We start from the raw sequence: 27,917 nt of genomic DNA on the forward strand, positions 1-27,917 counted from the left end.
GGTACCTGTAGCATCCGGCGCTAAGGATAAACCACCACACTGGCCAGGCCTTTGGGTTGACCGTGAGCAGGGGCCTGCCATGGTGGCCCACAACGGGACCCAAACCTGAGGGTCTGTGGAGGTTCGGATTTCAACCAGAGGGCCACATCCAACCAGATAAAACCTCCTCCAGGCTGGAGACTCCTGAGTTCTGCCCATCTGAGTTCATATTTAACCTCCCCATCCAACTGGAATGCACATCCAGACAGCCTCCAGCAATCAGAGCTCATCCAAGACCTGGTGTGGCCCCAATTCACCCCCTCCCCCAGAGCCCCATCCAACAATAATCCATGCCTAAATCTAAAGTCACAGACCAGGTTTAGTGTACTCATTCATTCATTCATTCATTCATTCTTTTAACCAAGTTTTATCAAGCACCTATTCTGTACCAGGTAGCAAAATTACGAAATGTACTTAAAATGGCAAGGCAGCAAACTCCAGCACAAGACCCTATTTACGGGTGGATTGAGACCGAAACCCTTTCTGGCAAGAACCTGGCAAAAAAGTCCAGCCTCGGGGCGCCCGGGTGGCGTAGTTGGTTAAGCGTCCGACTTTCGCTCGGGTCATGATCTCGCGGTTCGTGGGTTCGAGCCCCGCGTCGGGCTCTGTGCTGACTTCCAGCTCAGAGCCTGGAGCCTGTTTCAATCTGTGACTCCCTCTCTCTCTGACCCTCCCCTGCTCACGCTGTCTCTCTCTCTCTCTCCTAGAAATAAATAAAACATTAAAAAAAAAAAAAAAAAGTCCAGCCTCCTGGGCGTGGAGCCGGTCACCCAGTAAATGCTTTGACTTGCAGGGTTCTCGAGTCAGGTGGCACGTTAAGGAGACTGAGATGTTCGCTCTTTCAGGAGCGAACAGAGAGACGCGACCTGCCTTTCGCCACCCAGCCAGCGCCCAGCCACCCAGCCAGCGCACGGCTTGAACGGGGCTGGGAATTAAGTTTACAGCCATACCTACATGCACCTCTGTCCCATGCAAACTCAGACTCTCCCCAGAACCAAGATGAGCGCCTTCCAGGTAGCTCTTTGCCGGTGCCGCCCCAGGGGAGCAGTGCTGGCAAGACTGAGAAGGTCGAGCCAAAGAGGGTTAAGCCGGCTTTGGCATCCCGGCACTCTGGAACTACAACTCCCGGGAGGCCTTGCGCTGGGCGCCATCTTTCCTCCCCTCCAGACTAAACTGGCCTGTGGGAGGGAGAGGAAGCTCCTACGTCATCGGCGCGCGCGGCCACGGTTTCGGTCGCGGAGTGATAATGTACAGACTACACTCCGCCTCCAGGACTGTCAGTCTGAGCGCGGCCGAGCAAGGGCCGAGGGGCCCGCCGGGCCGGCGCCGCTATGGCGGCCGTGTTTGACCTGGACCTGGAGACAGAGGAAGGCAGCGAGGGTGAGCCAGAGTTCAGCCCCTCGGTGAGTGGTCCTCCTGGGCGCGGCTCGATCCTAGAACCGATCCCATCCCTCGGCGGTGGAAGCGCGCTGGCTTCCCCCAGCCGGTGCCTCAGATCGCTCTTACTGAGTTCAGCTCTGACCCATCCTCACCCACCCCGACCTGTCTTCCAGGTCCCCAGCCCTTCCCCTGGTTCCCCCTTTTCTGCCCTCGACCTCTCCTCCCCAGTGCTGGCCCATCGCCCGCTAGCTCCCATTCCTGACCCCCTCCTCTCCTGGGCCAAGTAGTCCAGCTTGAGGGGGAGGGCTCCTGGTTCCCTCCTTGCCTCTTACCCGTCGGTTTCTCACAGGACGTGTGTCCCCTTGGCGAGTTGAGGGCAGCTGGCCTGGAGTGAGTGAGGGTTGTGTTGGGGGCGGGGCGCTGGGAGGGACCGGGCTGGGGATGGAGAAGGGGGCGAGTACTGGAGCCTTGCCCCCATTAACCTCTTGTGTCAATAGGCCTGTGGGACACTGTGAGGAGGTGGAGCTGACGGAGACCAGTGTGAACCTGGGCCCTGAGCGCATTGGGCCCCACTGCTTTGAGCTGCTGCGTGTGCTGGGCAAAGGGGGTTACGGCAAGGTACTGGTCCTTCCCCGCTGGTCTCCCTGCCTCAGTCTTGCAGCAGCAAAGGGTCTCCAAACAAATGAAGCTTGTAAATCAGCAGGGCCTCCCTAGATCTCTGAGATAAAAACATAAAGGAGGGAAAGGCAAATCCTGTCGGACTCAACCTTGACATTTTTACTGCCCCACCCTTGGGTGGACCTAGGGCTCTTGGTCTCAATTGCCAGAGCTTCAGGGTGGAGCTTTTTGAAGGTCAAATGGAGAGGGAGGTTGATCTTGTCTCCCCTGCCTTACAGGTGTTCCAGGTGCGAAAGGTGCAGGGCACCAACTTGGGGAAGATATATGCCATGAAAGTCCTGAGGAAGGTGAGTCATGTGTTCGCCAACAAATCCTTACTCGGGTGGCTGCCACTCCCCATGCGCTCCTCCAGGCTTTGGGAAGACTGTACTGAACGTGTTGGAGGAAATGGATGGGCAATTTGCTGGTTTATTGTCAATTGCGGTTACATTGCTTTATAGTAGTTCTCACCCGTGGGCTGTTTTGCCTCCCAGGGGACATTTGGCAATTTCCACATACATTTTCGAGTCACCGCTGGGGAGGGTGCCACTGGCATCCAGTGAGTAGAGGCCAGCGGTGCTGCTAAACATCCTCCAATGTACCAGACAGCGCCCACAACAAAGCATTACCTGCCGAAGGGGGGAAATAGCTCTAGATGATAAATCGGTCGTGGAGAAGGATGACTGTGTTAGTGGAATTACGGAGAAATAGGATGGCGTGAGAAAGGGTGGCAGAAGGGTAATAGCTGGAGGGACTAAAGGAGCCCGAGGTGCCCGCCTTCTGACCGGTCCCTGCCTCTTCAGGCCAAAATTGTGCGTAACGCCAAGGACACAGCACACACGCGAGCTGAACGGAACATTCTGGAGTCGGTGAAGCACCCCTTCATTGTGGAGCTGGCCTATGCCTTCCAGACCGGCGGCAAACTCTACCTCATCCTCGAGTGCCTCAGTGGTATGAGCGTGGACCCAGTTGGGGAACCAGGGCCAGGGAACCAGCCAGGAAGCACTGGGAGCTCTGGGGGAAGCCCGGAGAGATGTGGTGTGTAGAATGGCTAGGGGGCCCCCACATTCATCCATCCGTCTGTCCATCCGTCCCTTCATTCATTCATTCATTCATTCATTCATTCATTCATTCAGCAAACGTCTGTCCCGCACTTCGTGTGTCCCTCACCTGTATTGGGGGTGGACGGGAACGGCGGGAGTTTGTACAGAACCCCAGGGGTTTGTTTTGTCCATATCCACCACCCCTTCATGTCCTGTTCCTCTCTGCTGGGTGTCCTGTGTCACGTCAGGTCCCAGATCCAGCTGGCTCGTTCTAGGCAGTGCCCTCCATCATCTCCACTCTCCTGAGGGGAGGGCACGAGGCACAGTTGTGTCCTAACCGGACCCGAGGCTGTCAGCTCGCCCTCTTCCTAATGTTTCCTAATGTCTCCTCCACGAACTCCCCCGGTGCTCATCGCCTGGGCTCGGAATTGTCCCCAACACTCCTACTCACAATCGAGGCTCCTTGTAACTGCCCACATAAGTCTGGCGCCCCCTGTTGGCTACAAAGCAGTGGGGCCGGCTACCTGCCCGTGGCTCATCAGCACCTGATGATCTGTGTCTGTCTCAGCACCCGTGGGCTGCGTCCGCTCACGTTGGGAGTAATTTGGCCTCTGTGAGATTTTTTTTGGTTAAGCTCTTGGAGCTGTTGCCTCAGTCTGGCGTATTAGAGCACGTGTGTGCATGTCTATCTTCCCGTTAGACTGAGCTTCCTGAGGGGAGTGGCTGGGTCTCTTCATCTCTGTGTCCCCAGCTTCACCCAGCACAGGGCCAGACACCGAGTAGGCGTCGGTAGATGTTTGCTGAATTGAATTGAATCCCCACGGCAGCTCTGTGAGGCAGGTAGGGCTGGAATTCTGAGTCCCGCTCTCCCCAAGAAGAAACCAAGATTCAGGGAGCAAAGGCGCCCGCTCCCAGCCCACAGCTGCTGACGTATTTGTGTCACAGGCGGTGAGCTCTTCACGCATCTGGAGCGAGAAGGCATCTTCCTGGAAGACACAGCCTGGTAGGTAATAGGTCCTGCTTCTCCTGAGGGGCTCCTGGGAATCCCCTCTCCCCAGAGCCAAGCCCCACCCCTACCCTGGCCTTCACCCTGTCCCGTCTCTGCAGCTTCTACCTGGCAGAGATCACGCTGGCCCTGGGACATCTCCACTCCCAAGGCATCATCTACCGGGACCTCAAGCCTGAGAACATCATGCTCAACAGCCAGGGTGCGCATGTGTGCACGCCGCCCCTCACCCCTGCAGCTGCCTATATGGGTCAGAATCAGCGGGGAGGGCTGAGGAGCACCATGCCAGGAGCCAGGGCCCTGACCACCCTCTCCCACAACTCCTCAGGCCACATCAAACTGACAGACTTCGGACTCTGCAAGGAGTCGATCCACGAGGGCGCTGTCACCCACACTTTCTGTGGCACCATTGAGTACATGTGAGTGAAAGCTGGCTGGGACCAGGGGTCGGGCCAACTGCCGGGAAAGGCCTGGCCCGACTGATGCTTTCGCCTGGCCCCCAGGGCCCCTGAGATTCTGGTGCGCAGTGGCCACAACCGGGCGGTGGACTGGTGGAGCCTGGGGGCCCTGATGTATGACATGCTCACTGGATCGGCAAGTCCAGCCTCCTTGGGAGGAGGGGAGGGGGGCGGGGCGGGAGGGGGTCCGCATCCCGGGCAGGGGCAGGGCCCGGGGTGAAGCCCACAAGTCGCCTCTCACCCTCTGCTTTCTCCAGCCACCCTTCACCGCAGAGAACCGGAAGAAAACCATGGACAAGATCATCAAAGGGAAGCTGACGCTGCCCCCCTACCTCACCCCGGATGCCCGGGACCTCGTCAAAAAGGTGGGCTCCGGGGGTGCCCGGGTGACTCGGGCAGTTAAGCGTCCAGACTCTCGATTTTAGCTCAGGTCATGATCTTACAGTTCGTGGGTTTGAGCCCCAGCGTGGAGCCTGCTTGGGATTCTCTCTCTAAATAAATAAATAAATAAACTAAGAAAAAAAAAAGCCTGGGCCGCCCTCCTGCCCCAGTCCAGCCCCCACGTCTTCTAGGCCCTGTATGGGGTCCTCTGGGCTGTAGGACGGCCCTGCTTGTGCAGTGCGCCTTCAGGACGAAGCAGCACCTACTTTGGCATCCGGGACATTGGGCTTGGGCCTTAGCCCTTTTGTGGGCCAGCTGCCCCGCTTCTGCATCCCTAGTCCAAGTCCCGGTCAGCAAAACAAAACGTTTATGATGAGCCAGGTGCTCTCCCACGGAGAAGGCACTCACTGGGGGTAAAAGCGGGAGACTGGGCACCTACTGAGGTGCCCTGGGGGGCCCGGCGACCGGGTACCTTTCCGAAGGCTTCATGGGGCAGGGCCCCTGGGACCAAATCTGAGAGGTCCCAGGTTGGTCCGTAGGTGGAGACCACACTGCAGGGGGCTTCTCCCTCCTCTGCCCTCCTGGTCTCCCCTTTCCCCGCCCCAGCCGCCCCCCCCCCCCACCCCGGGAACACAGAGGAACACACAGTCAGTGCCTCTCCCCCAGACCCTCACCCTCTACCCTTGCCCTGCAGTTTCTGAAGCGGAATCCCAGCCAGCGGATCGGGGGTGGCCCCGGGGACGCTGCTGATGTGCAGGTGGGTCTGGGAGCACCAGGAGAGGGCAGGGCTGAGCCCCCAGAGGGCAGGACCCAGGCAGGGCCTTAGGGCAGAGGGAGCTACTGAGGGAGCCGAGGAGGGTGAAATGGTGGCGTGTTTGGGGGGCACTCTTCTACCCACAGAGACACCCCTTCTTCCGGCACATTCACTGGGACGACCTCCTGGCTCGCCGCGTGGACCCTCCTTTCAGGCCCTGTCTGGTGAGTGGAGGTCCCGTCGGCTTGGGGGGACTGGCAGGGGACCCGCTTGGACGCCCCCTGACCCCTGCTCCCTGTTCGGGGTGCTCGCAGCAGTCAGAGGAGGACGTGAGCCAGTTTGACATCCACTTCACACGGCAGACGCCGGTGGACAGTCCCGATGACACGGCCCTCAGCGAGAGCGCCAACCAGGCCTTCCTGGTGAGGTCCCTTGGGGCCCGGGGGTTACGGGGGCACGGGCAGGATGGTGGCTGAGGGGCGGCGGGTGCCGAGCCCAGCCCTGCCTCTGCCCCTCCTCCCCAGGGCTTCACGTACGTGGCTCCCTCCGTCCTGGACAGCATCAAGGAGGGCTTCTCCTTCCAGCCCAAGCTCCGCTCCCCCAGGCGGCTGAACAGCAGCCCCCGGACCCCGGTCAGGTACCGCAGGGTAGGGGGGGTGCGTAGCTGGCGTCGGAGGCCGGTTGTGGCCCTGCCCGTCCACCCCAGGGCTTGCCTCCACTCTCCCTTCTACCACCAGGGCCCCGTCGTGGCACAGGCTGCCTGGCTTGGGCACTTGACCTCACAGCCTGTGTGCCCGGCAGGGGGGGAAGTTGGGCCTCTGACCCCAGTGCCGGTAGGTGCTGACTCAGCCTTGGTTTCCCCCGCAGCCCCCTGAAATTCTCACCCTTTGAGGGGTTCCGGCCCAGCCCTGGCCCAGTGGAGCCCTCGGAGCCCCCCCTACCTCCTCTCCTGCCGCCGCCGCCGCCCTCGAGCTCTGCACCCCTCCCCATCCGACCCCCCTCAGGGACCAAGAAGTCCAAGAGGGGCCGTGGGCGCCCTGGGCGCTAGGAGGACGGATGGCCGTGAGGGCGAGCGGGACTCCCGGCCAGGTCCAGAAGCCAGGAGTACAGCGTGTGGCAGCGCGTCTCTTGGCGGTGGCTGTGCCCCTGAACCATGCCCACAAGGGGCCCCCGGCTGTGGCTGTCCGGTGGAGTGGCCTTGCCGCCCAGCTGGCCTCCCGCAGTTGAGCTGTGCCCTTGGAGAATTAAACTATTGAATCATGGCACTGACCTGGCTCTTCCCTTGAACTTCTAGGGGGCAGGGGTGGGGCGGGGGGAGTGGCAGGAGGAGCCCCTGCTTAGAGACGGGGAGGCTTGCCACAGGACCACAGAGCCACGGGGCTGGAGGGCTTTTATTTCAGGTGGCTGCCCGGTGCCCATAGGGATGGGTGGCCTTCCTGGTGGGGACAGGGATGCACAGCTCTGGGGACGGAGTGGGTGGGGGGAGTGACAGTCTGAGAGTGTCCATCTGGGGGTGTGGGTGACAGCGGGACCAGGGCAGGCTGTGTCCAAGCAGCCACGGCGGCTTGGGAAGCAGGGGCATGGTGACAGGGATGTGGCACCACGCTGGCTCCTACAGTGCGGTGACGTGGAGGTCCTGGCCCTCGGCCGCTTCGGCGCTGTCGTCCCAGGCCGCGCTGCCAGCAAAGGCGTGCAGGTCACTCAGCAGGGCCTCAGCACTGCCCCCCGAGCCCGCCGGCCCCTGGGAGCCCAGGCCCAGGCCCCCACCGGCGTTACTGTCACACGCTTCCTCAGCGGGCTCTGGGTCCTGCCGGGGGCCGGGCCCCTCCACGCACCGCGGCTCCTCCTCCCGGGACTCTGCCTCCTCCAGGCCGCCGACCGGGTGGTAGTCGTCTTCCCCGTCCTGCTCGTCCTGCTGCTGCTCTGGGTCGTCATGGGGGGACCCCAGCTCAGCCCGGGCCCGGAGCCAGCGGCCCGGGGGGCTGGCCCAGAGCAGGCGGCGGGTGCGGCCCCACAGTGCGGCGCCCAGGCGGGCCGGGTGGTAGTAGCCCCCCGAGTCGCGGCTGAGGCGGCGCCAGGCCAGTGCCAGGCCGGTGGCCAGCAGGAGCAGCAGCAGCAGCAGCAGCAGCACGACGGTGCCAGAGTTCGAGCCCTCGCTGTTGGTGCTGCCGCCCGAGCACAGGACCCCTGGCAGGGCCAGCAGTGCCCCAACCCCCAGGGCACGGGGCAGGTCCTGTGGGGGGACAGGCAGGGGCTCGTCACCTGGGCTGGGGTCAGGCTGCGGGAAAGCTGGTGGCTGGGGTGGGGGTGGGGGGGTCAGGCTGGGGGAAAGCTGGTGGCTGGGAGGGGTCAGGCTGCGGGAAAGCTGGTGGCTGGGGTGGGGGTGCTGGGGTCAGGCTGGGGGAAAGCCAGTGGCTGGGTCCTCAGTTGCCTCTTGGGCAGAATGGAGGCGGTCAAGCAGAAAAACCCGAGTTCTAAGCAAGGCCCTGGTCCTTTGAGATCTGGCCAGGGGGCCTCTGATGCCCTTCCCTTGCCACCCCACCTGTGCCGTATGAGCCTGCGCCTGCCGGGGGCCTGCTTGCGGGCTGTCTCCTCAGCTCAGGGGCTCCATCCACAAGAGCCACATGGCTGCTGCCGGCTCACCTTGGCACCATCTCGGGGACCTGCAGCTTCCCCCTGCAGCCTGGCCCCGCCTGGCTCTATTTTCCTCCGGCAAATAGGTGCTTGCTGTTCACGGGCTTATCTGCCCCACCAGTGTAAGTGGCCAGGAGGCGGGCATCGTTAACGGCTCCCGCACTTTTTTCCAGCACACATAGCAGGTGCTCAGTTAATACTGGTTGAACGTGTCAAGACTCTGCCTGTGCGGTGTGGGTGGGGCGTTGAAGGAGGGGGGTCGCCTGCCAGGCTGGTTGTTGGGGGGCTGGATCTTCCTGAGGCCTGGGATGGAGGGACTGCCTCCAAGACAACTGGTTACCCTCCACTGGGCCAGGTCTCAGGATGGGAGGCCCTGAAGCCCCTCTTCCCTCCCACCCATGGGACTGCCCCAGCTGCAGCACTTCCGCTCAACTCCCCGTCCCTGGGGGCCTCAGGCTCGCAGGGCCAGGGGCCGGGGGAGGCCGGGCGCTAACAGAGGAAGCCTGCGGTTGGAAAAAGGCAGGTGGGGGGCGGGGGTGGCAGAGGGGGGAGGGGTGCCGAGGTTTCAAGCAGGCCTCCTCTTTGCCCCAGGCCCTCTCTGCCTGGGCTTCAGGGATACAGGCAGGCTCAGTGCCCAGGTGCCAGGTCCCAAGCAGAGCAGGTGAAAGGGTCCAGCAAAGGTTCTTGAAGGGGGTCTAGGCCTGCAGTGGGGCGCTAGGGGCACACCCTGAATCCCAAGGAGGCCCAGCTCTGTGGTGAGGGGAGAGGAAGGCCCAGGTTCTGCCCCATGCTTGCCCTGGCTCTCCCGCCTCTGCCCTTGACTGGCTGGTTCTGCCCCTGGGCCCCAGTCGTGGTGGGGGGGGGTCCTCCCTTAGCTCCCAGGACCCAGACATTCCAGCCCCGACCTGTCGCCCCCACTGCAGGGCCCACCGGGCTCCCATGCTCACCATCAGTCCTCCGACCTCAGTGCTCAGGCGCCCACCACCAGCTCTGGCTGTTGAGTGGAAGTGAGCCTGGCGCGCTCAGCTGCAGCTAGGGGTTACTCTGCTTCCGCTTCCTGCCCACAATACCCCACCCAGCACTCCCTGTCACGGTCCCCTGCTGGGGGGCCTTGGGCCTCGCGGGACCACCCTAACCCACACTAAAGCCTCATAGGTCTCTAAGCCAGTGACTCGGGGCTGTGACCAGGCCTCCGAAAGGGGGAACGGCACCGGCTCAAAGCAGGACGTGGTCCCGGGTGTCCGCAGGTCTGCGACCTCAGTTTCTGTACTTGGCAGGATCCGGGGAAGCGCTGGCTGTGGGGAATGCTCGTGGCCCCCAGGCCTCCCTCGTAGCTGTGATCCCCGTGGGCCTCATTTGTCCCCAGCCCTCCAGACTTCCTTTCCCAGCCCCACCCTTTGCAGAAGGGCAAACCTGGCTTTTAGAAAGAGAATTTTATTTGGAATGAAAATATAGAGGCTGTCCCTCCCGCTTACTCTGGGGAAGGAGCAGGGAGCTGGGGGGAGATGGTCCCTCAAAGTATAAGCTTGCCCTGGTACAAAAACCCTCCACAGTAACAACGACAAGAGCCAGGTGGTGGCTCGAGCCCAGGCCCACAGGATGGGTCAGGATGTGGACTGCCCCTGAACCTGCCCCGGAGGCCCCGGGCAGGGGCGGGAGGCAGCCAGCTGGCGGTGGAACTTGCCAACAGAGGCTGGGTGAGAAGGGGGTGGAGGAGGAGGAGGAGGTGAGGGGGAGTGGCGCCCCCTGGGCCTATGGTCCTAAGCATCCCCATTCTCTACTCGGCTGAGCTGCTCCTCCAGGCGGCCAATGCGCTCCCCCTGCTCCTTGACCAGTGCCCTCAGCGCCCGGAGCTCCTGCATCACCTCCTCCAGCTTCCCAGCCTCCTGCAGGGACAAGGAAGGCGGGCACTAGGGTCAAGGAGCCGCAAGCCCTCCCCAAACCTACCCGGCAGGGGGCGGGAGCCCCGCACACAGGCAGCGAATGGTTCAGGCACACGCAGCAGACCGGGGCGACACCTGGGGCTTCCCACCGCCACCCGGAGTGGGAGGCACGTACCCCGGCTCCGGCGAGGCTGCCGCTGGGGGCGATGGTGTGAGTGGAGGCAGCAGATGTGGAGGCTCCCAGGCGGGCAGAGCTGGGGGCCGCGGCAGGCCGGCTATCGGATAACACGTTGCGCCGGCTGACCTTCAGGTCCCGCTGTTTGCTGGGCACGTAGGCCTCCCGCAGGGAGATGAGGATGGGGTCGGCATCCCGCCCGCTCACCCACTCTTCTGCCTCCAGGGCCGCCTCTGGCCCAGCTGTGTCAGGGTACAGATCGTCCTGGAAGAGGTCCGACTGGGCCGGGGGTGGGGGAGGCGGGGATCAGCCAGGGGCCCAGTGTCAGGGTCCTTCTGTTTGGACCCTGGGTGGCCAACCCCTAAGCCTGTACCCCGTCAACCCATCCTCCAATGGCCTGGCCTCCAGCAGCCCCTCTAAACACAAGCCTGTCATCTCACTTCCCTTCGGGGTACGCCAGCAGCTCCCTCAGGAGCCTTCCGGATGCTCCTGAGCAGGGGCCAGCTGCGTGGTTTCAGGGGACTCTGGGGGCCGTGTGTGTCCCACGGACTGTGAGCCCTGTCAGCCCCCCTCACAGCTCTGCTCCCGGGGACGTGCCTGGCATGCAGAATGGCGCACTCGGTGGAGACGGACGAAGCTCGTCCAAGGCTCTTGGCCGGACACCCGAGGCTGCGCCACACGCCACTGGTGCCCTCCTCATGGGAATCTCCACTACACCCGGGCTCGCGCCCGCTCTCCGTTCTCACCTCTGTTCCCTCTGCCTGGCCGTCTCCTGTGGCTCTTCCAGAGCACGGCCTCAGCTCACCCTGTCACGTCCCTGCCCATCCCATCTGGCCCAGCACCTGGCTGGGTACGACCAGCCCACCGACCACATCCACACTCAACCAGGTCCCATTCACAGGCCTTACCCCGGTCACCCCCACCGTGTCCTGTCTGCTGGAGAAAGGAGTGGGTGGGCAGGGAACCAAGTAGCCTCACCTTTCTTGGCACAGTCATGACAATGGGCTCACACTTGCGTTCATGTAGTTTGTAGAACCTGGGAAAGGGAGGGGAGGGCGGAGCCATGGATGGAGCCTCCTCATCACTGGCTCCCTTGCCCCCTGCACTCTCCACACTCTGACCTCTATCCTGGCCCTGCTGAGGGCGGGTTCCTGCTCCCGAGCGGCCTCCGGAGGTCTGACCTTTCACCCCGTATGGCCATGGGCCTCGCCTCTGCCGCTGGAGCCAACTCATCCCTCTGCAGCCAGAGGCCACCGGGGAGGCCCTCCTTACCGGGCGATCTCGCACTTGCTGACCTCCAAGCCCCTCTTAGGCATGCTGCCCATGCCCCTCTGCGGCTCTTTGCTGGTAAACGTGTTCAGGAAGTGGATGTAGGGGGGCTCATCCGTGATCTCGAAGTACCGGATGCTGGAGTCACCCTGTGGCGGGGGAGGGGCAGGGGTCAGCACTCAGGCAGGCAGCCTTCTTCCCTGCCCCCTGCGCGCCTGCCTGGCTCCACCTTGCCGCACACGTAGACCACGCTGGTGTCTGGGTCGTAGAAGGGCAGCAGGGCCCCGTTGCTCGAGTCCAGCTCCTGCAGGGCCACGGGCTCCTCAAAGTTCTCCTGGCACGAGGGGTGGGGGGCAGTCAGGCCGGAGTCCTCCCCCGGCCCCTCCTCACCATCCCAGCCCTCCACCAGGACTGGCCCCAGGCCGCCCCACATGCCAGCTGGCACTGCCCCCACCATGCCAGATGGGCTCTCTCCCACCCTCCTGCATCCCCTCCACTCCCAGGGTCTCACTTTCCTAGCCTACCCCGGGCCTCGGAGCCAGTGTGGAGGCAGTCCCTACCACATGGGAGCCAGGGGCGCCAGGCAGCACCAGCTCCTGTCTCAGAGGGACCTGTGGCGGTCACTATATGGAAGCATGGGGCTGTGGGACAGAGCCCTTCAGTGGAAGGGGCTGGGAGGCTTCCTGGAGGAGGGGACCTCTGCACCGAGCCCTGAAGGGCAGCCAGATGGGAACAGGCAAGCAAAGGAGGGAATGGCCTTACAGTTGGCAAGAATAATGTGGGTTGAGACCCGGAGGTGGGGGGGGGGCCTGAGGGCAGTGGGGGGGGCGGCTGGAGAGCAAGGGGTAAGGACAGAACAGGCTGGCAGGGTGCCAGGCTGAGAACCTGGGAACCACAGGCCTCTCTCCAGGGTGACTCCTGCCCTCCTCGCCCAGGGTGGGGCCCAAGTCTCGATCGAGCCTGCCCCTTCAGGCCGGCCGTGGCCACTCACCGGGTCCCACAGCGCCAGCTGCCGCTCGCTCATGCGGCTGAAGCCCGTGGTGAACACCTTGCCATCTGCCAGGAAGATGGCCCGCATGGGACGGGCCCCCTCGTGCGCCCTCTCCCTCTCCTGTCCAGGGGACAGGGCGGTCAGTGGAGCACCCCGACAGAGCCCCTCGGCCTGTCCACTACCATCCTCGCCCTCCAGGGCCACGTACCGCCACCAGGGTGCCCCGACGGGGGTCGATGATGCGCACGCTCTTGTCCTTGCATGCAGAGCAGAAGAGGCTGCCATTGCGGCTCCAGCTGACGTTGTAGATGAGGTCGGGGTGCAGGCTGTCCAGGCGGTACAGCTCCTCCGCCGTGCCCACGTTCCAGATGAGCACCACGTTGTCACAGCCTGCCGGGCGGGGGGCCGTCATCCCACCAGGCTGGCTTGGACCACCCTCCTGGGACCAGACCTGGCCTCTTGACCTCTGTGGCCAATCTTTACCGCCCGTCAGAGGGGCTCGGGAGAGGGCGTGGGCTCCGGAACTGTGCGTAGAGAGGGGCAGGGGTGTGGGGTGGGGGGCAGTGCAGACCTGCACTGAGTAGCACGTTGCGGGCGGTCGGGTGCCAGGTGACGATGCCCACTCGCTTGGTGTGCCCCTCCAGCACCACGACCGGCTCCGTCAGCGGGGAGGTCAGCCCGTTCTCTGGGATCTGCCACACCTGCAAGAGGGGTGGGGACGCCAGCTGAGGCCACTGCTTGGCCCCTACTGGCAGCAGCCTCGAGCCACACCTGTGACCCAGGCACAACCACAGCCCCGTGCCTCACCATGACGGTACAGTCCTCTGAGCCGCTGGCGATGACTTCGTCATTGTGGGGACACCAGTCAATGTCCAGGACGGGTCCTGTGTGTCCACACACCGTCGGGTAGGCCTTGTCAATGCGGCCCGTCTGCGGGCATGAGAGGGGCAGTCAAGGGTGAGCAGGAAACGTTTGGTGCCTCTGACCCTGACTCGGTGGCCATAAAAAACTTTCTCCATCTGTGCTAATACCATGTAGGCAATAAACGTAGGTTATGACACCTTCCCAACAGCGCGGGGATGGGCAAGATACGGAATGTGAAGTGAGCAGACAGGCCCTGCGGGTGTGGTCCCATCTCTAGTCCTTCCCCCAGCCCTGATGGGGCGCACCTTGCTTAGGGGGAGCACCAGGAAGGCCCCCCCGCCGCTGGCCTCCACGATCACCGCCAGGAACTTGGGGTTGACTGCGCAGAAGGTGCTGTCCCAAGTGACACGGGACACTCGAATATCTTCATAGCACTGGTCGTTCTTGACCGGCTGTCCGAACACATGCCGGAATTTGCTCTGCCGAACCACTTTGCGGAAGGACATGTCTGCAGGGGGGAGAGGCCTTGATCAGCCCTCACCCACCCCAACAGCCCCCAGCCCTCCCAGGGCTGCATGCAGGGTGGTGAGAGGGTGCAACCAGGGGCCTGGTCATCATAACCCTCTTGGCTTTCAGTTTCCCCAGTTACGGAACGGGGGTCACAGGGGCAGACCCTGCCTGCCACCCCCCCCAAGGTGGCATCTGAGGGGGGTGGTAAATGCCCTGACCAGAGGCCCACACTGCTGAGTGGGGAGGGGCTTTGCAGGACCCTACCCAGGCCCCTCCTGCCTCTGGTATGTGTGCGGGGGAAGTGGGAGGTGCCAGAGCAGGGCACCCTTAGCTCCTCGGAGGGTCCCAGTCACCTGGAAGCGGACTCCTTCCAGCCCAGGACTTGGAAGTTGGGTGATGGGCTGGGCAGACCCAGGAGGCAGGAAAGGACTCCTCTGTGCAGCCGCACTGCACTCGGCCCCAGTCCCGAGCCCCAGGGAATGTGCAGTGCCTGCAGGAATGTGCAGGGAGCTGCAGGGAGCCCCAGGCCGGCCCAGGGGGCCTGGCGGGACGGGGCGGGGGAGGGGGGGTCAGGCCGCCGCTCACGGCCGCAGAGCATCCCAGGGCGCCTTCGGAGCGGGGTCCAAGGTGAACCATGAGCGGAACCATGAGGGGAAGGGCTCCTCGGCCTCACGACCCCCCACCCCAGCCTCCTACAGCTCGGCCCCCGCAGCCCAGCCCGGCCTCCCGCCCGCGACCCCAGCCCCGGCCCGCCGCGCTCACCGGGGACGCCGGGGACTGCGGCACCGGCCTCGGGCGGCTCCGGATCCCGGCCTCTGGGAAGCAGGAAGCGGGAATCAGGAAGTGACAGAGGAGCCGGGGGCAGGGGGCGGGGGGGCGGGGCGGGGGCTCGCGGGGGCGGGGCCGAGGTCACGCGCGGAGGGGCGGGGCGGGAGGCTGCGAGCCGCCCTTGGAGGCCAGGAGTTCGGGGGCTCCGGGGGAGCGCAGGGGCGGGGCCTGGGCGAGCCCTGACCCTCAGACACTGGGGGGGGGGGGGACCTCTTAGGGCCAAGGGGCGGAGGTGGGGCCGGAGGGGCTGCAGGTGCGAGGTGCCGCCTGCCCGCAGACCGCGGCCCCTTCCCGGTCTTGCTCCTTTAGCGGAACCCCCAGGAGTACGAAGTTTGGGGGGCCAGCCCGCCGTCCCAGTCCCCATCCCGGTACGCTCTCCCGGGTCCCCCAGAGCACCCCCCTCTCCAAAATACAGTATCTAGGCTGACAGTCCGTATATTCACGTGCCTCTCTTTAAAGGTTACAGAAGTGCACGCTCTTGATGAACAATGTAAATGCAACGGCGGGGTTTTAAGGGGCAAGTGGAAGGCGCCAGCCAACCCATTCCTTCCCCTGAGCCCCGCTGGGGCCTGCCGAGCCTTCCTATTAAAAATAGAAATGGGGCCATGCCCTCTGCCACATCCCGCACACCTCTCTCTCCTCGACCGTCTCCACGGAGATCTGGTGGTCTGTTTGCAGATGTCCCCCTCCTCCCAGCTCCGGTGACAGGGGCCCAGACTGGCCTCTCCAGATCTACCCCATCCCTGTCTGTGTCCCCGCACCCCCGCGGGGGTTATTTAGGTGTCCCTGTGGGTCCCACAGGCAGAATCTGCCCCCTCTGCCTGGGGCTGGTGTCTCCAGGGCACTGACCACCTCCCTCATTCCTTCTTGGAGACCCTGACCATCACCCCTTGGTCACGTTTTTCTTTTTTCCCCCAGAAAAATGGGGGGGGGGAGGGAAGAGGAGGAAAGAGCAAAGCCAGAAGGGGTCTTATCTGGGGTCGCAGGCGGGGCTCATACCCTACTCACTCTTTTCCTCCCCTGAGGAGGAAAGGGCTCAGAGAGGAGGGTGCCTGCCCCGGGTGACCCCAGCAAGACTGAGTTTCCATCTATTTGGCTCCAAAGTCCTTGCTTTTCCCTTTGTTCCGTAAACCCTGGGGCAGGCAGACCCTTCCAAAAAAGGACAGGAATGAGGGTGCTTTGGGAGAGGCACCTTCTCCCAAATGCCACTTAAGCCTCTCTCTCCATTGCGCCCTCCAGGCAACAGCCAGGGGTCTGTCTAAAGCCCAAACAACACCCCCTACCCGCCCTTCCCTTCGCTCCTCATTGTCACTCTTGAAATAACATCCACAGCCACTGCGTCCCCCTCCCCCATTCGTTACCTCCCTCTGTCCCGTCTGTGACCCAGTGACACTGCTGTCCCTGAAACAAGCCACCTTCCTTCCCACTCTGGGGCCCGTGCACATCCCTGTTCACACCATCTGCAAACTTCCCCAGATTGTGCAAAGGCTCCATCCCCTCACTTCCTCCAGGGCTCTGCCCAAATGCCGCCTTCCCACAGGGCCCTCCCCGACCACCCCCTCACTGGTGGCTCTCTGGCCCTCACTTGTTCCCCCTGCACCTTTCTTAACCACGATCTGATGTCATAGTGTGCAATTATTTGTGTATTTGCTTTTCGCCTGCCTCACCCCCCCAGGACATCAGCAAGTGGAGGCTAGCACCCATCTTGTTTCCCACTGTATGGAAGCACCTGGAAGGGGACCTAGTACTCAGCGTGTGTTCAATTCATGTCCGTTGAATGAATGAACGAACAGCAGTCCTGAATGTAGAATCGGCAATGTTCATATTCACAGTTCTCAAAAACAAATTTCTCCGTGACGGGTACCTCTCGCCTGGAGAAGGGGTGAGTCTCCCAGAGGGCAACAGGAGCCCAGCCCCATGGGGCGTGTTAGGGGTGAGGTAGATGGATTGTGGAACGTCAGGGATGAGCCCTCCTTTCAACCTCTGTGGCCTTGGGTGTGCATGTTTCCTCCAACACAAAACACTCTCTGTGGATCAGGAGGACTCCTCTTTATCCCACAAAACCCTTCATGCCACTGCCCTCTCTCCTGGATCGCAATTACCCATTATGGGTGAGAGTTCCCCTCAGGGAACTCGGAGATGGGCTGGCCCACTATCCAAACTGCTGGGTTTGGACCAGAGTTACTGGCAGGTGGCTGGCATAGGAGTGCCCGATCTGCCTGCCATGTTGAAAAAGCTTCAGGACAGCTGCCTGGGAGAAGGGGGAGGGGCACTGCAAGTCCTGTCCCTGCCTCCAGGGAGTGTGCACCCATGAGGGTGGGCGAGTGTAAAAGCATTTGTTCCAGAGAGGGAGGCAGGATGGTGGAGCAGACGCCTAGTGGGCAAGATGCTGCCGCGTGGGCTCTGGCCCGTGGGTCAGTGCTGGTCCCAGGCCTGGGTGAGGCTTGGGGATGCCCACTGGCATAATTAAATCAATGGCTAACAATTATTAAGCACTTCCTCTGTGCCAGTCAAGGATCCAAGTACTTCACAGGGATCAACGCTTCTAGGAAATGGGAACCATTGTTATGATCCCCATTTTACAGATGAGGAAACTGAGTCCCAAAGAACCCAAGAGCCTTGCTGAAGATCATATAGCTGGTGAGTAGTGAAGCTGGGATTCAAAAAACCCCTGGGGCACGGCCTCCGGTGCCCCTCATCCCACCCACGTATCTCCAGAATGGAAGGCTGGCTGGAAAGTCACCTAGCAAGTGCTCGATAAATACTTTCTGAAGGACTGAATTCAACAAATTTGTGCCTGGTCAGAAATCTCTGAGCAGTGTCCACAGTTCTGCCACCAGGACATGTTATAATTATGCCCTTGGCATTGCCACCACCATAACCACCGCCATGGCCACCATTCAGCCAGCTTTCGTCCCTGGGCTCAGTTAATGAGAGCAGCAGCCCTTGCAAGGGGAACATGGCCCCTCCTCCCCCATTGTACAGAGGAGAAAATCGAGGTAAAGAGGGAGCTGGCAACCAGACCCCACGTCTGCCCGCACCGTTCCTGACCGCCCGCACAGCCTGCTGCCTTTTTAAAATAGAAGCACCCCGCAAGGGTAGCACTTAAATGTCTGCTGTTTTATGGCCTGCCGGTAAGGGCGTCTCTCGGCCACTACAGGTCAGGACTCAGGGAGGAGGTTAAAGGGCTCATGATTGTAGAACACGGAGTGGGAGGGCAAGCTGGCAGGGGGTTGGTGTAGAAGAGTGAAAGGGAAGAAGGGAAGTAGGGTGAGGGGTTCCGAATGAGATCTTCGGCACTTCTCAGTTTTTACTGCAGTGTCTGCAGCTCGAGGGGGAGAGGTTGGCTCTGCCCCAGAGATGTCGTGTGACCTCCTGGGGGCCTGTACCCTTCTTGGAGCCACTGGTCCCCAGGGCTCTCTGTGTGGACATCATCCCATCTCTGCACGTGGGTTGAGTGCATAGAAGGGGCTCAAATGGAAGCGGGACTGAGCACTCTATACCCGCGGCCCCCCATGGTGGGTGGAGGGGGGCTGGGGGACACTTGTTGAACCCTTGAGTGGGGCAGATGCTCTCTCAGGCCACCTGGGCACCCGTGGCCCAGAACCGGTCACGGGCACGGCTGATCTGCCCCAAAGCTCCCAGGACCCCAGACGCCCAGGCCAAGGCAGCGCCTCCCCTCCTCCATCTCCAGCCTCTGCAGGGACGTCCCTGGATGCCAGCGAACGGGGTTTGTTCACTGAGCCCCTACTGTGCGCCAGGCTCCTGCCATCACCAGAGCCTGATTTGAATCCAGGCTTCGTGGCTCTCGCCTCTGCCTTGCCCTGGGAGGTCCTGTGCAGGCTCACTGCTTGGGGGGGGGCGGGGGGCTGGTGGACAGGCCTTGGTCAGGCCAGGCCAGCCTGCGCGGGCTCCGAGGACCCCAGGTCCCTCCCTGCTCGCTCCTGAATGATGCCTTCCTTCCCTGCAAGGATTTCCTCTTTGGCCTCCTCCCGCCCAAGTTAGAGGGTGAGACAGGGAGGGGAGGGTGGAGGAAGGATTAAGGGAGGTCAGCTCAAGCTCGGGGAAGTCGCCCCTGCCGTCTACCTCCTGCAGGACTGAGGCTGAGGGAGGCTGGCAGCGGGTCTGGGGTGTTGGGGGCCAGAGCCCAGCGGCCCCCCGTCGGGGGGGACTGTCGGGCCACTGTGTGCGGAGGGCAGGCGCGGAGAAACTGAGCGGGACCTGGGTAGGGAGAAGACGATCACGACAAACTGCCTGGGACTTTGGTGCTTCATTTCCACTTCCCCCAAGTCCTCCTGTGGCCCCAAGGGACGTGGCGGGGCTTCCCGTGATGACTTCCTCCACAGCCCCCTCCTCTGTGACTGGCCGGTCCTCTGTCTCCCTCAAGCTCTTCCACTGCCTCGATGGGCCTGAGCTTTCCCGGACCCTCACGTGGGGCCTGCTCCAGGGGCCTCCTCTGGGGGGGTCCTGCTGGGACCTTCTCCCTCAGAGTCGGCGGGCACGGCGGGGGCCTCGGGGGCTTCTGGGGCGGGCTCTGTGGAGGGGCCCGAAGAGGCTTCATCACGGGGGCCGAGAGCTGGGCTGGACGCAGGTCCAGGGGTCTGGGCCTTAGGGCTTGCTTGTGGCTGGGCCACGAAGTCTACATGGGGCTGAGACTCGCGGTTCGCCTGGGGCTGAACTGGGGCGTTCAGCTGAGGCTGGATCACAAGATCCGCCCGTGGCCGGGCCACCGAATCCGCCCGAGGCTGCACTGTGGGGTCTGCCTGTGGCCCGGCCACCGAATCCCGCCGTGGCTCTGCTGTGGGGGTCCCCTGGGGCTGGGACACAGCATCCGGCTGCGGCTGGGCCGCGGGGCGCACCTCGGGCTGGACCCCGGCCAGGGGCCCGGGAAGAGTCTGACTCCCGGAGTCCACTTGGGGCTGCGGCTCGGCCGGCGTGAAGCTGCCGGGCCGTTCCTCGCAGAGAGCGGCGGCGAAGGGGGAGAGCAGGGCGCGCACCAGGGCCCGGGGGTCGGCGCTGGCCAGGAGGCAGAGGAAGGGCCTGAGGCAGCTGTCGAGCAGGATCAGGTAGTCGGTGTAGACCAGGGCTTCCCAGAGCAGGTAGCCGGGGTAGAGGTCCCACAGGAAGGCCAAGTACAGCAGCTGCGCCAGGTGGTAGGGCAGCCGCAGGACCACGTAGGCTGACAAGACGGCCTTGGCCACACGGGCGAAGCCGCGGCAGGCCGTGGGCCCCGGCCCGTGGCGGCGGCAGGCCCCGCAGGCGGCAGCCTGCGTGAGCACGTGGCAGACGAGAAGCTGGAGGAAAGGCAGGGAGCCCCCCAGGACCTCGAGCATCCTCAGCGGCAGCTCCTCGCTGTCCCAGAAGTCCAGGCAGATGACCAGGTCGTACCACCAGACGGCGGCCTCGGGGAAGACCAGCCAGGGCACGCTGAAGAGCGTGGCCAGCACCCAGACCCCGGCGCAGACCCAGAGGGGCAGGCGGGCCGGGCGGTGCCCGGGGTACCAGCGTGGGCACAGAGCCAGCAGGCAGCGGTCCATGCTGAGGGCCGCCAGCAGGAAGAGGCCGGAGGAGTGGGACACGCCCCACAGGAAGTAATAGAAGCGGCAGGCGGCCGTCCCCAGCGGCCAGCGCCCTCCCTGCTGGATCTCCAGGATCTGGAAGGCCGCTGCCGCCAGGAACAGAAAATCAGACAGGGCCAGGCTGAGCAGCAGCAGGGCGAGCCGCGTGCCCGCTCCCTGCCGGGCCTGCGAACCAGCCAGCCAGGCCACGAGCCCGTTGGCCGGCAGCCCCAGGAGCAGAAGGGCCACCAGGAAGACCGTGTCCCAGCCACCCTGGGGGTAGTAGTCTTCGTCGTCCAGCTCCGTGCGGGGCCCGTGGCCAGCGGCCCCCAGGTTGGCTTCCATGGCAGTGTCCGTCTGGGCTCCCCGGTGTGCTGTTGGCCACGGAGCGGGTGCCTGAGGAACCAACGAAATCATGAGGGACTGAGTATGACAGAGGCTGCTGGGTAGCTCCAGGCAAGTCACTGTCCCTCTCTGAGCCATCGTCATCACCTTTTGGGCAGTTAGCCTCTGCCAGGGACTTGAAATAGATGCCCCTGCGTGGTCCTCAGACCATCCATTTTACAGGTGAGGAGAGGAAGGTTCAGAGGATCAGTGACTCGCCCAAGGTCAGAGACAGCACAGGAAGCACCACGACTGAAACTCGGACGTAACCATCCTGCCTCACGGAGTCCCAGTACGCCCTAGCAGACTAAACCAGGGGCTTTCAAACATATATAATGTTTTAAACATATATATATTATATATATGTTTATATATTTATATATATACATAATATATATATGTTTATATATGCATATATATTTATATATACATATATATTATATATAAATAATATATATAAACATATATATTTTTATATATAAACATATATAAAAACATATATAAAAATATATATATAAAAACATATAAATAAATATATAAACATATATTTATATAAACAAATAAATATATATATATTTATATATAAACATATATATCTATTTATATTTTCCCCCTTTTTAATTTTTTATTTTATTTACTTTTAATTTTTAAATACTTTTTTATAAAGATGTCATATACACATCCTTTTTAAAAACTTGTTTTGATATTTATTTTTAAGAGAGAGAGAAACAGATGGAGACGGAGAGCACGAATGGGGGAGGGGCAGAGAGAGAGGGAGACACAGAATCGGAAGCAGCTCCAGGCTCCGAGCTGTCAGCACAGAGCCCGACACGGGGCTCGAACCCACGAACCGCAAGATTGTGACCTGAGCTGAAGTCAGTTGCTAACCAATTGAGCCATCCAGGCACCCTTTAAATTTTTTTTAATGTTTATTTGTTTTTGAGAGAGAGAGAGAGAAACAAGTGCGAGTGGAGGAGAGGCAGAGGATCCAAAGCAGGCTCTGTGCTGATAGCAGACAGCCCAGTACAGGCTCGAACTCACAAACTGCGAGATCATGCCTTGAGCCAAAGTCAGGCACTTCACTGACTGAGCCACCCACGCGCCCCTCAAACATATTTTTAAAGCTGGTGAATCTTTTCTTCAAATAGAAGATTACAGTGGAGTCCCAGGGGTGCTCCAGGGAAAACAGTTTGAAAAGCACTTGGTCAGATCGTCACAAGCCCCTTGCCTTCCTGTATCCTGGAGTTCAAGTGTTTAAGATTCCAAGGAGGGGAGGCTCAGAGTCCCATGGGCCTGTAGGAGGCCAAGGGTGGGCAGGAGCCTGGGCCAGGGGAAGTGCAGCTCATGAACTCAGGGTGTGGTCTACAACTCAGGGCCCGGCAGCCTGGGGCCAGAAGGGCTGTCCCGGAAGCAGCTGGAACCTCTTCATCATCCTCAACGCCCACCTGTGGCCCCGGCCTCATTCTCAGCTCAGGCACAAGGTGGCCCCTGAGGCTATCAGACAGAAGGAGGAGGGGGCTCAGCCGGGTGGTGATGGGGTGGGTGGGACGCAAGAGGCTGGCTGTCCCTCCCCTCCCCACTCCGCCCACCTTCCCTCACTGGCCGAGGGGGTTTCCCTCTGGACTTGGAGAAAGTCCTCCCGGCAGCACTGAGCCAGGGGAGGAAGCAGATGCCCCAGAAAGGCTGGATCCTGCCCGTGGCCCATGGCTGCAGCCCCTTGGCCTTCAGCCCAGTGGCTTCCTCTCTCCTAGTGCTTTGCCTCAGGCAGACCCCACTCTGCAAGCTCCAGCCTCTGCTGGACCAGAGCCCTGGGCTCCCCCGAGCCCAAACAGGTGAGGCCTGGCTTACCTGTGAGGTGCAGGCTGCTGGCCGGAAGGAGCGGGGCGGGCCTGCCTGCCCAGTGGTCTAGCCATCTGGGGCCCCCTCGCCGGGACCTGCCGCAGGGCGCCTGGCGGCGCTAAGGCGGCCGACGGAAACCCAAGCTGAGAAGACATCAATCATTCATGGGCTTGGGGCTGCTCGCTGGGAAACCCTAACCCCGGCGTAGCAGGGCCAGGTGACCGGCCAGGCCATCCCATCCCTGACCGAGCCGCATGGCTAAAACCTCCTCACCCTAGGACCCTCTGCTTCAGGGCAGGCTCCGGGAAACCCTCCCCCCCCCAGGGTCTGCCTCCTCCTAAATCACCCCCGTGTCCCTCAGTCTCTGTGATCTGGCCTCGCTTCCTCACTTTCACAGACCCTCTGCCCCGACCACGCTGTCCCCGCGAGGGACAACTCTCCTACCCTCTCCCACCACCCAGCCTTTGCCCACGCTCTTTCTCCTGAGATCACTCCCCCTTCCTTGCTTAGCTGAGCCTGCTCATGTGACACAACCGGGCCGAGTCCTTGACTCTTCAGTGATAGTGGCCCCATTTTATAGACCAGGCGACTGAGGCTCAGGGAGATGAAATTGCTGGGTCTCCCAGCTCCTAAGGGGCAGAGCCAGAGCCCCAAGCTCACGGCAGCCCCGTGTCCCGGCACCCTTGTTGCTGAGGACAGTTCTCTTGACCCATGTGTCTCTGCCCCCAGGCAGAGGGCCCGGATTAGGGCCTGGAGCTGCCGGCCTCACTTACCCTAATCCCCCTCAAGGCTCCATCCCAGGCGATCAGCTCTCAGGGTAGGGGTGCGTTAAGTAGCTTTATGGTTCCTGAGAACCAAGGGTGCTCCCTGGTGCTGGGTCTCTGAGCCCCGCCGGCCCTCCCCACATGGCCACAGAACCGGCGAGGGGGCAGCGCGGCCCAGACCCCCAGAAGCCCCCTGTCGAGGCTGTGGCTTCCAGGAGTGGTGCTGAGGGCCTGCTCTCGACCAGGAAGAGGAGCAAGAAGGACAGGGGACTCCGAGGGTCCCGGAAGGGTGCTGGGGGCTCTGAGGGGCAGGCACCCATCCCCGGCCCCGAGGCCCCGGGGAGCAGCAAGAGCCCCCCTGGGACCCGAGAAGGACAGGAGGGGACGGGCCCTGCCGCCCCCAGGCCAGCCGGTCGTCGCCAGTCCCACCGACACCGCTCTGTCACCCGGCAGGATGCTGCTCAGAAGACCTACGGGCCCCTGCTCAGCCGCATCTTCGGGAAGGTCAGGTGGGGCCTGGGCCGGGGAGGGGGGGGCCACACTTGTGCCCTTGGACTCTGCCCACCCTGCCCGTAGTACTCAGGCCTCCTAGTACCTCCGCTCCAGACCCAGGAGCCTGGGCTGCAGGGGGAGGGATTTTACAGTTTGGGGAACGGTTGGTTTGGGGCTTGGCCGGGAGGCGGGCAGAGCTAGCCTTCAAACCCAGGATTGTGTGCGAGCTCTGGACGCCCCCGGGCAGGAAGGTGGGGGGGGTCATGTCTTCTCCGGGGGCCATGGGGCTTCAGCTGCCTTCTCCCGCCCTTGTGAGACTGGCCCTACCCAGGCCGTCGTGGGCTGGGGCTGGAGGAGGAAGGATGGCCCCCAGGGACATGCCGGCCTGTGCCTCTGCAGGACCGCGAGCTGGGCCCCGAGGAGCTGGATGGTGAGTGGCCCTTGCTGGCGGCAGTGGCGGGCGGGAGGCGTCCCTGAGCCGGGCTGCCCCGGCCTGACCTCCCTCCCCCGCAGAGCTTCAGGCCGCCTTTGAAGAGTTTGACACTGACCATGATGGTTACATCGGCTACCGGGACCTAGGCGACTGCATGCGGACGCTGGGCTACATGCCCACCGAGATGGAGCTCATCGAGGTCTCGCAGCACATCAAGATGCGAAGTGAGTGGGGCGCCTGGGGGGCTCAGTCGGTTAAGCGTCCGACTTCGGCTCAGGTTATGATCTCGCGGTTCGTGGGTTCGCGCCCCGCGTCAGGCTCTGTGCTGACAGCTAGCTCAGAGCCTGGAGCCTGCTTCGGATTCTGTGTCTCCCTTTCTCTCTGACCCTCCCCTGCTCATGCTGTCTCTCTCAGAAATAAATTTTAAAATATTAAAAAATTTAAAAAAATTAAAAGATGCAAAGTGAGTGGCTGGCCCCCACCGGCCGGGGGCGGAGTGTGGCGGCAGCCACCCGGCTTTGTGCCGCAGCTGGGCAGCCCTGGTCCTCCTGAGCCTCATGGTTCGGAGGACGATGAAGAGGTGGTGGGGGAGTGACTCTGGGAGTCCACAGGGGTGATGGCGGGAGTGTGTGACAGTTTCTAGGGCATTTTGAGAGCCTGACATTAGCCTTGTGAGATGCGGGCACCCCGGGGTCAAGGAAGGCACCAGTGACCCAAGAGAGACCCTTGGGGTTCAGGCCGAGGACCCCCTCTGCCGGTGCTCCCTGCTGGTACCAGCCACCTGGCTCTGTGTCCCTGCGTCTCTCTGACCCTCCTGAGGCTCCTGAAAAGAGAGAGACCTCAGTGAGACCTAGTGTGACAGAACCCTGGCCACTCCTGGTGATTAAATGTCGGATGGGTGGGCGCCTGTGTGACTGTCATTAGCTAAATTGTCAAATATCAGATTCCCTTCATTGCAGGACACCTGCGTTTGCTCTGTGGTTTCCAAAATGGGATGTGACTTACTCTTGACGTGAACCTTTAGTGCCAGGCTTCTTTTCTTTTCCCCGAAGCTGTTATTTGACCATCGGTGCTTTTGGTAATTGATGGTAATCTTAGAATGGCGGGACTCCATGGACGGTCCCTAAGAGGCATTTATCGCTGCCCACGGGGTCTCAGCGTGTTGGAGGGATGAACTGTGCCCCTCCCCCCGGCAGCACCTAGGAGTGGGTCCTCTCACCCTTCCCCCAGGATGAGGAAGGAGGTTTAGTAAGTCACCCAAGGCCATTGGCACTCAAGGTCACCCATGCCCCATCGGCAGCACAACCAGGGTTTAACCTTGGGGCTGCCTGGTTCCAAGCCTTGGCCTCTTCCCCCCCCCCCCCCCCCCCCCCCCCCCCCCCGCACTCAGGTGTTTCACTGAGAACACTCAGGCACCTCGCCCTGTGATCCCTGTGGAGAAGGGGGCTCCGACCTCCTCCCCGCTCCCCGAGGGCATGGATGCTGGGTGTCCCTTCCTGGATGTAGAGCTGGGGAGAGGCTGGCGTCCCTTCTCGGGGCCCCAGCCTCCTCCATTGTGACACTCTGCCTCGGTCCGCAGTGGGAGGCCGCGTGGACTTTGAGGAGTTTGTGGAACTGATGGGCCCGAAGCTGAGGGAGGAGACGGCACACATGCTGGGGGTGCGGGAGCTGCGCATCGCCTTCCGAGAGGTGTGGAGCGTGGTCGAATTGGGTGCTGGTGGGCAGCTGGCGGCATACGTGCTCGCCTTCCATCCAGGCCAGGAGATGAGGCGGTGGGGGCGGGAGGGCTCAGCCTCTGGAGGCCCGGAACCCTGCGGATGCTGGGACTGGGGCCCGCGAGGGATTGGAGAGGGGCCACTCACTCTCAGCTGGAGGATCCACCCAAGGAGACTTCCTGGAGGAGGGGGCCTATTGTCTCCTGGGAGGAGGAGGGTTTGGATGGGCGAAGGCGGGGACATCCAGGCACAGGATGTGGCAAGGTGGAGATGGGTCGGGGCAGAGGCAGCTTTGGGTGGGAGGGACTGAGCTGTGCTGGGATCCTAGTTTGACACGGACAGAGACGGACGGATCACGGTGGCAGAGCTGCGGCAGGCAGCACCCGCTCTCCTGGGGGAGCCACTCGTGGGTCCTGAGCTGGATGAGATGCTCCGAGAAGTGGACCTCAACGGGGATGGCACAGTAGACTTTGATGGTGAGTCCCCTTCCCAGACAGACCCTACCCCTCCAGCTCTCAGGATGGTCCCAGCGCGTCCCGGGATCCCTGACCAGGACTGGCCCAAGCCCGGCCCCTTCTCTCCCCCAGAGTTTGTGATGATGCTTTTCACCCACTGACGCTCTAGAAGGGAGAATGCATCGCCCCTCTGGCCCTAGGCCAGCAGGCTTCGTGCTCTGCGCCCTCCCCCTGAGGCCTCAGAATGGAAGAGACCCCAGCAGCCTCTACCTGGCTTTGATCCTTGACAACATCTGGCTGGAGAGTTGGCTTGATGTCACCCACCCACCTTCATCCTCACCTTCCTCCCACCTGAGCGGCCTGGAGGACACCTACACTCGGCTGCCCATCATTCTCCGGTGTGAGCAAGATGACCCAGGCCCTTGGGAGGTAGCAAGCTCCCTGGCACTGTAGTATGCAAACACGGGGGCCGGGGGTGGGGTTGGGGGGATTCTGGAAACACGGTGAATCGAGAGGGTGGCTGGATGCCTCCCACTACTTGTGTGAAAATGTTAAAAAACAAAACCAAAAATTGAACTTGAAAGAAATTCAGGGCTGATCCCTGTACTAAAGACAAGGTGAGAACTCAGAGCTGGGTGGCAGGAGACAGGGGACACCATGGGGGCTTCAGACATGGAGAGAGCTGGGCTCTGACACCCATAAGTGACGGGAGACCTGTAAGAAGCTGGAGCACAGCACACGAGCCTGAGTACCTGCCAGGGTCTCAGAGGGCTACTCTGTTCTTGAAAAGGGAACCAAAATATACCTCCACCGACCAGCCTGAGGAAGTAGCAAGGGAACAGATGTCCAGGGCCTTGAGTGGAAAAAGCTACCCTAAGGAGCCTGAGACTCAGGCTTGCACATTAGGCAGGAGTGTGGTCTGTCTGCATGATATGGAAAGCTGAAGAAATAGGCGGAGGCTGCCGGAAGAGCACTCTTCAACCCAGAGCACCTGGGACTCGACAAACAAACAGCCCTGTCACTTCCGAAGACGAACTCATGACAAAGGATCACAAATCACGCGAGAAAACAAGTCACCGTGAGGGAGACGGGCAGGTGCAACAAACAGGAAAATCAGCACCCCAAAGCGCAAGTAAGAGAAAACTCTGAAAGAGATCACAAAGTCAATGCAGATGAAAATGAGATAAAAGAGGGGCACCTGGGTGGCTTAGTCGGTTAAGCGTCCGACTTTCGCTTAGGTCATGATCTCATGGTTCGTGGGTTCGAGCCCCGCATCGGGCTCTGTGCTGACTGCCAGCTCAGAGCCTGGAGCCTGTTTCAGTCTGTGACTCCCTCTCTCTCTGACCCTCCCCTGCTCACGCTGTCTCTCTCTCTCACCTAGAAATAAATAAAACATTAAAAAAAA

The 27,917-nt window shown here is 61.7% G+C and overlaps 5 protein-coding genes across 11 annotated transcripts; 2 read left to right on the forward strand and 3 right to left on the reverse strand.

Annotated features, from left to right (window-relative positions):
• The first annotated feature begins 1,313 nt into the window (after positions 1-1,313).
• RPS6KB2 (ribosomal protein S6 kinase B2) lies at positions 1,314-6,983 on the forward strand. Of its 5 annotated transcripts, XM_039235505.1 has the most exons (15): positions 1,314-1,442; positions 1,769-1,809; positions 1,917-2,037; positions 2,316-2,384; positions 2,880-3,027; positions 4,065-4,122; positions 4,227-4,327; positions 4,454-4,544; positions 4,629-4,719; positions 4,841-4,948; positions 5,659-5,721; positions 5,865-5,942; positions 6,033-6,140; positions 6,243-6,355; positions 6,586-6,983. In XM_039235505.1, the coding sequence occupies exons 1-15, from the start codon at positions 1,371-1,373 to the stop codon at positions 6,764-6,766; spliced, it is 1,443 nt and encodes a 480-aa protein (XP_039091436.1). In that variant the 5' UTR covers positions 1,314-1,370; the 3' UTR covers positions 6,767-6,983. The 5 variants fall into 5 exon arrangements, with proteins under 5 accessions (XP_039091436.1, XP_039091437.1, XP_039091439.1 ...); XM_039235506.1 differs by lacking the exon at positions 5,659-5,721; XM_039235508.1 differs by lacking the exons at positions 5,659-5,721; positions 6,033-6,140; positions 6,243-6,355; positions 6,586-6,983 and having other exon boundaries at positions 4,629-4,697.
• A 108-nt stretch (positions 6,984-7,091) lies between these two features.
• On the reverse strand, positions 7,092-9,707 carry LOC120233912 (protein tyrosine phosphatase receptor type C associated protein). The gene is made up of 2 exons (XM_039235471.1): positions 9,300-9,707; positions 7,092-7,951 (listed from the first exon to the last, which is right to left on the reverse strand). Exons 1-2 carry the CDS (start codon positions 9,300-9,302, stop codon positions 7,331-7,333), a joined length of 624 nt encoding a protein of 207 aa, XP_039091402.1. The 5' UTR covers positions 9,303-9,707; the 3' UTR covers positions 7,092-7,330.
• Positions 9,708-9,770: 63 nt separating this feature from the next.
• On the reverse strand, positions 9,771-14,872 carry CORO1B (coronin 1B). Of its 3 annotated transcripts, none has more exons than XM_039235469.1 (12): positions 14,807-14,868; positions 14,398-14,534; positions 13,840-14,042; positions 13,478-13,600; positions 13,242-13,371; positions 12,879-13,060; positions 12,671-12,790; positions 11,909-12,013; positions 11,683-11,828; positions 11,389-11,446; positions 10,411-10,689; positions 9,771-10,238 (listed from the first exon to the last, which is right to left on the reverse strand). In XM_039235469.1, exons 3-12 carry the CDS (start codon positions 14,038-14,040, stop codon positions 10,113-10,115), a joined length of 1,470 nt encoding a protein of 489 aa, XP_039091400.1. In that variant the 5' UTR covers positions 14,041-14,042; positions 14,398-14,534; positions 14,807-14,868; the 3' UTR covers positions 9,771-10,112. The 3 variants fall into 3 exon arrangements, with proteins under 3 accessions (XP_039091400.1, XP_039091401.1, XP_039091399.1); XM_039235470.1 differs by having other exon boundaries at positions 14,398-14,445; positions 14,807-14,821; XM_039235468.1 differs by lacking the exon at positions 14,398-14,534 and having other exon boundaries at positions 14,807-14,872.
• A 4,427-nt stretch (positions 14,873-19,299) lies between these two features.
• Positions 19,300-20,919, reverse strand: GPR152 (G protein-coupled receptor 152). Its single transcript, XM_039235379.1, has one exon. It carries the CDS (start codon positions 20,917-20,919, stop codon positions 19,300-19,302), a length of 1,620 nt encoding a protein of 539 aa, XP_039091310.1.
• A 2,639-nt stretch (positions 20,920-23,558) lies between these two features.
• On the forward strand, positions 23,559-26,673 carry CABP4 (calcium binding protein 4). The gene is made up of 6 exons (XM_039235539.1): positions 23,559-23,921; positions 24,309-24,339; positions 24,423-24,566; positions 25,922-26,031; positions 26,386-26,533; positions 26,645-26,673. Exons 1-6 carry the CDS (start codon positions 23,559-23,561, stop codon positions 26,671-26,673), a joined length of 825 nt encoding a protein of 274 aa, XP_039091470.1.
• The last annotated feature ends 1,244 nt before the right edge of the window (positions 26,674-27,917 follow it).

This window comes from Hyaena hyaena, unplaced genomic scaffold, assembly GCF_003009895.1.
Source record: "Hyaena hyaena isolate Hyena2069 unplaced genomic scaffold, ASM300989v1 scaffold_98, whole genome shotgun sequence".
NCBI lineage: Eukaryota > Metazoa > Chordata > Mammalia > Carnivora > Hyaenidae > Hyaena > Hyaena hyaena.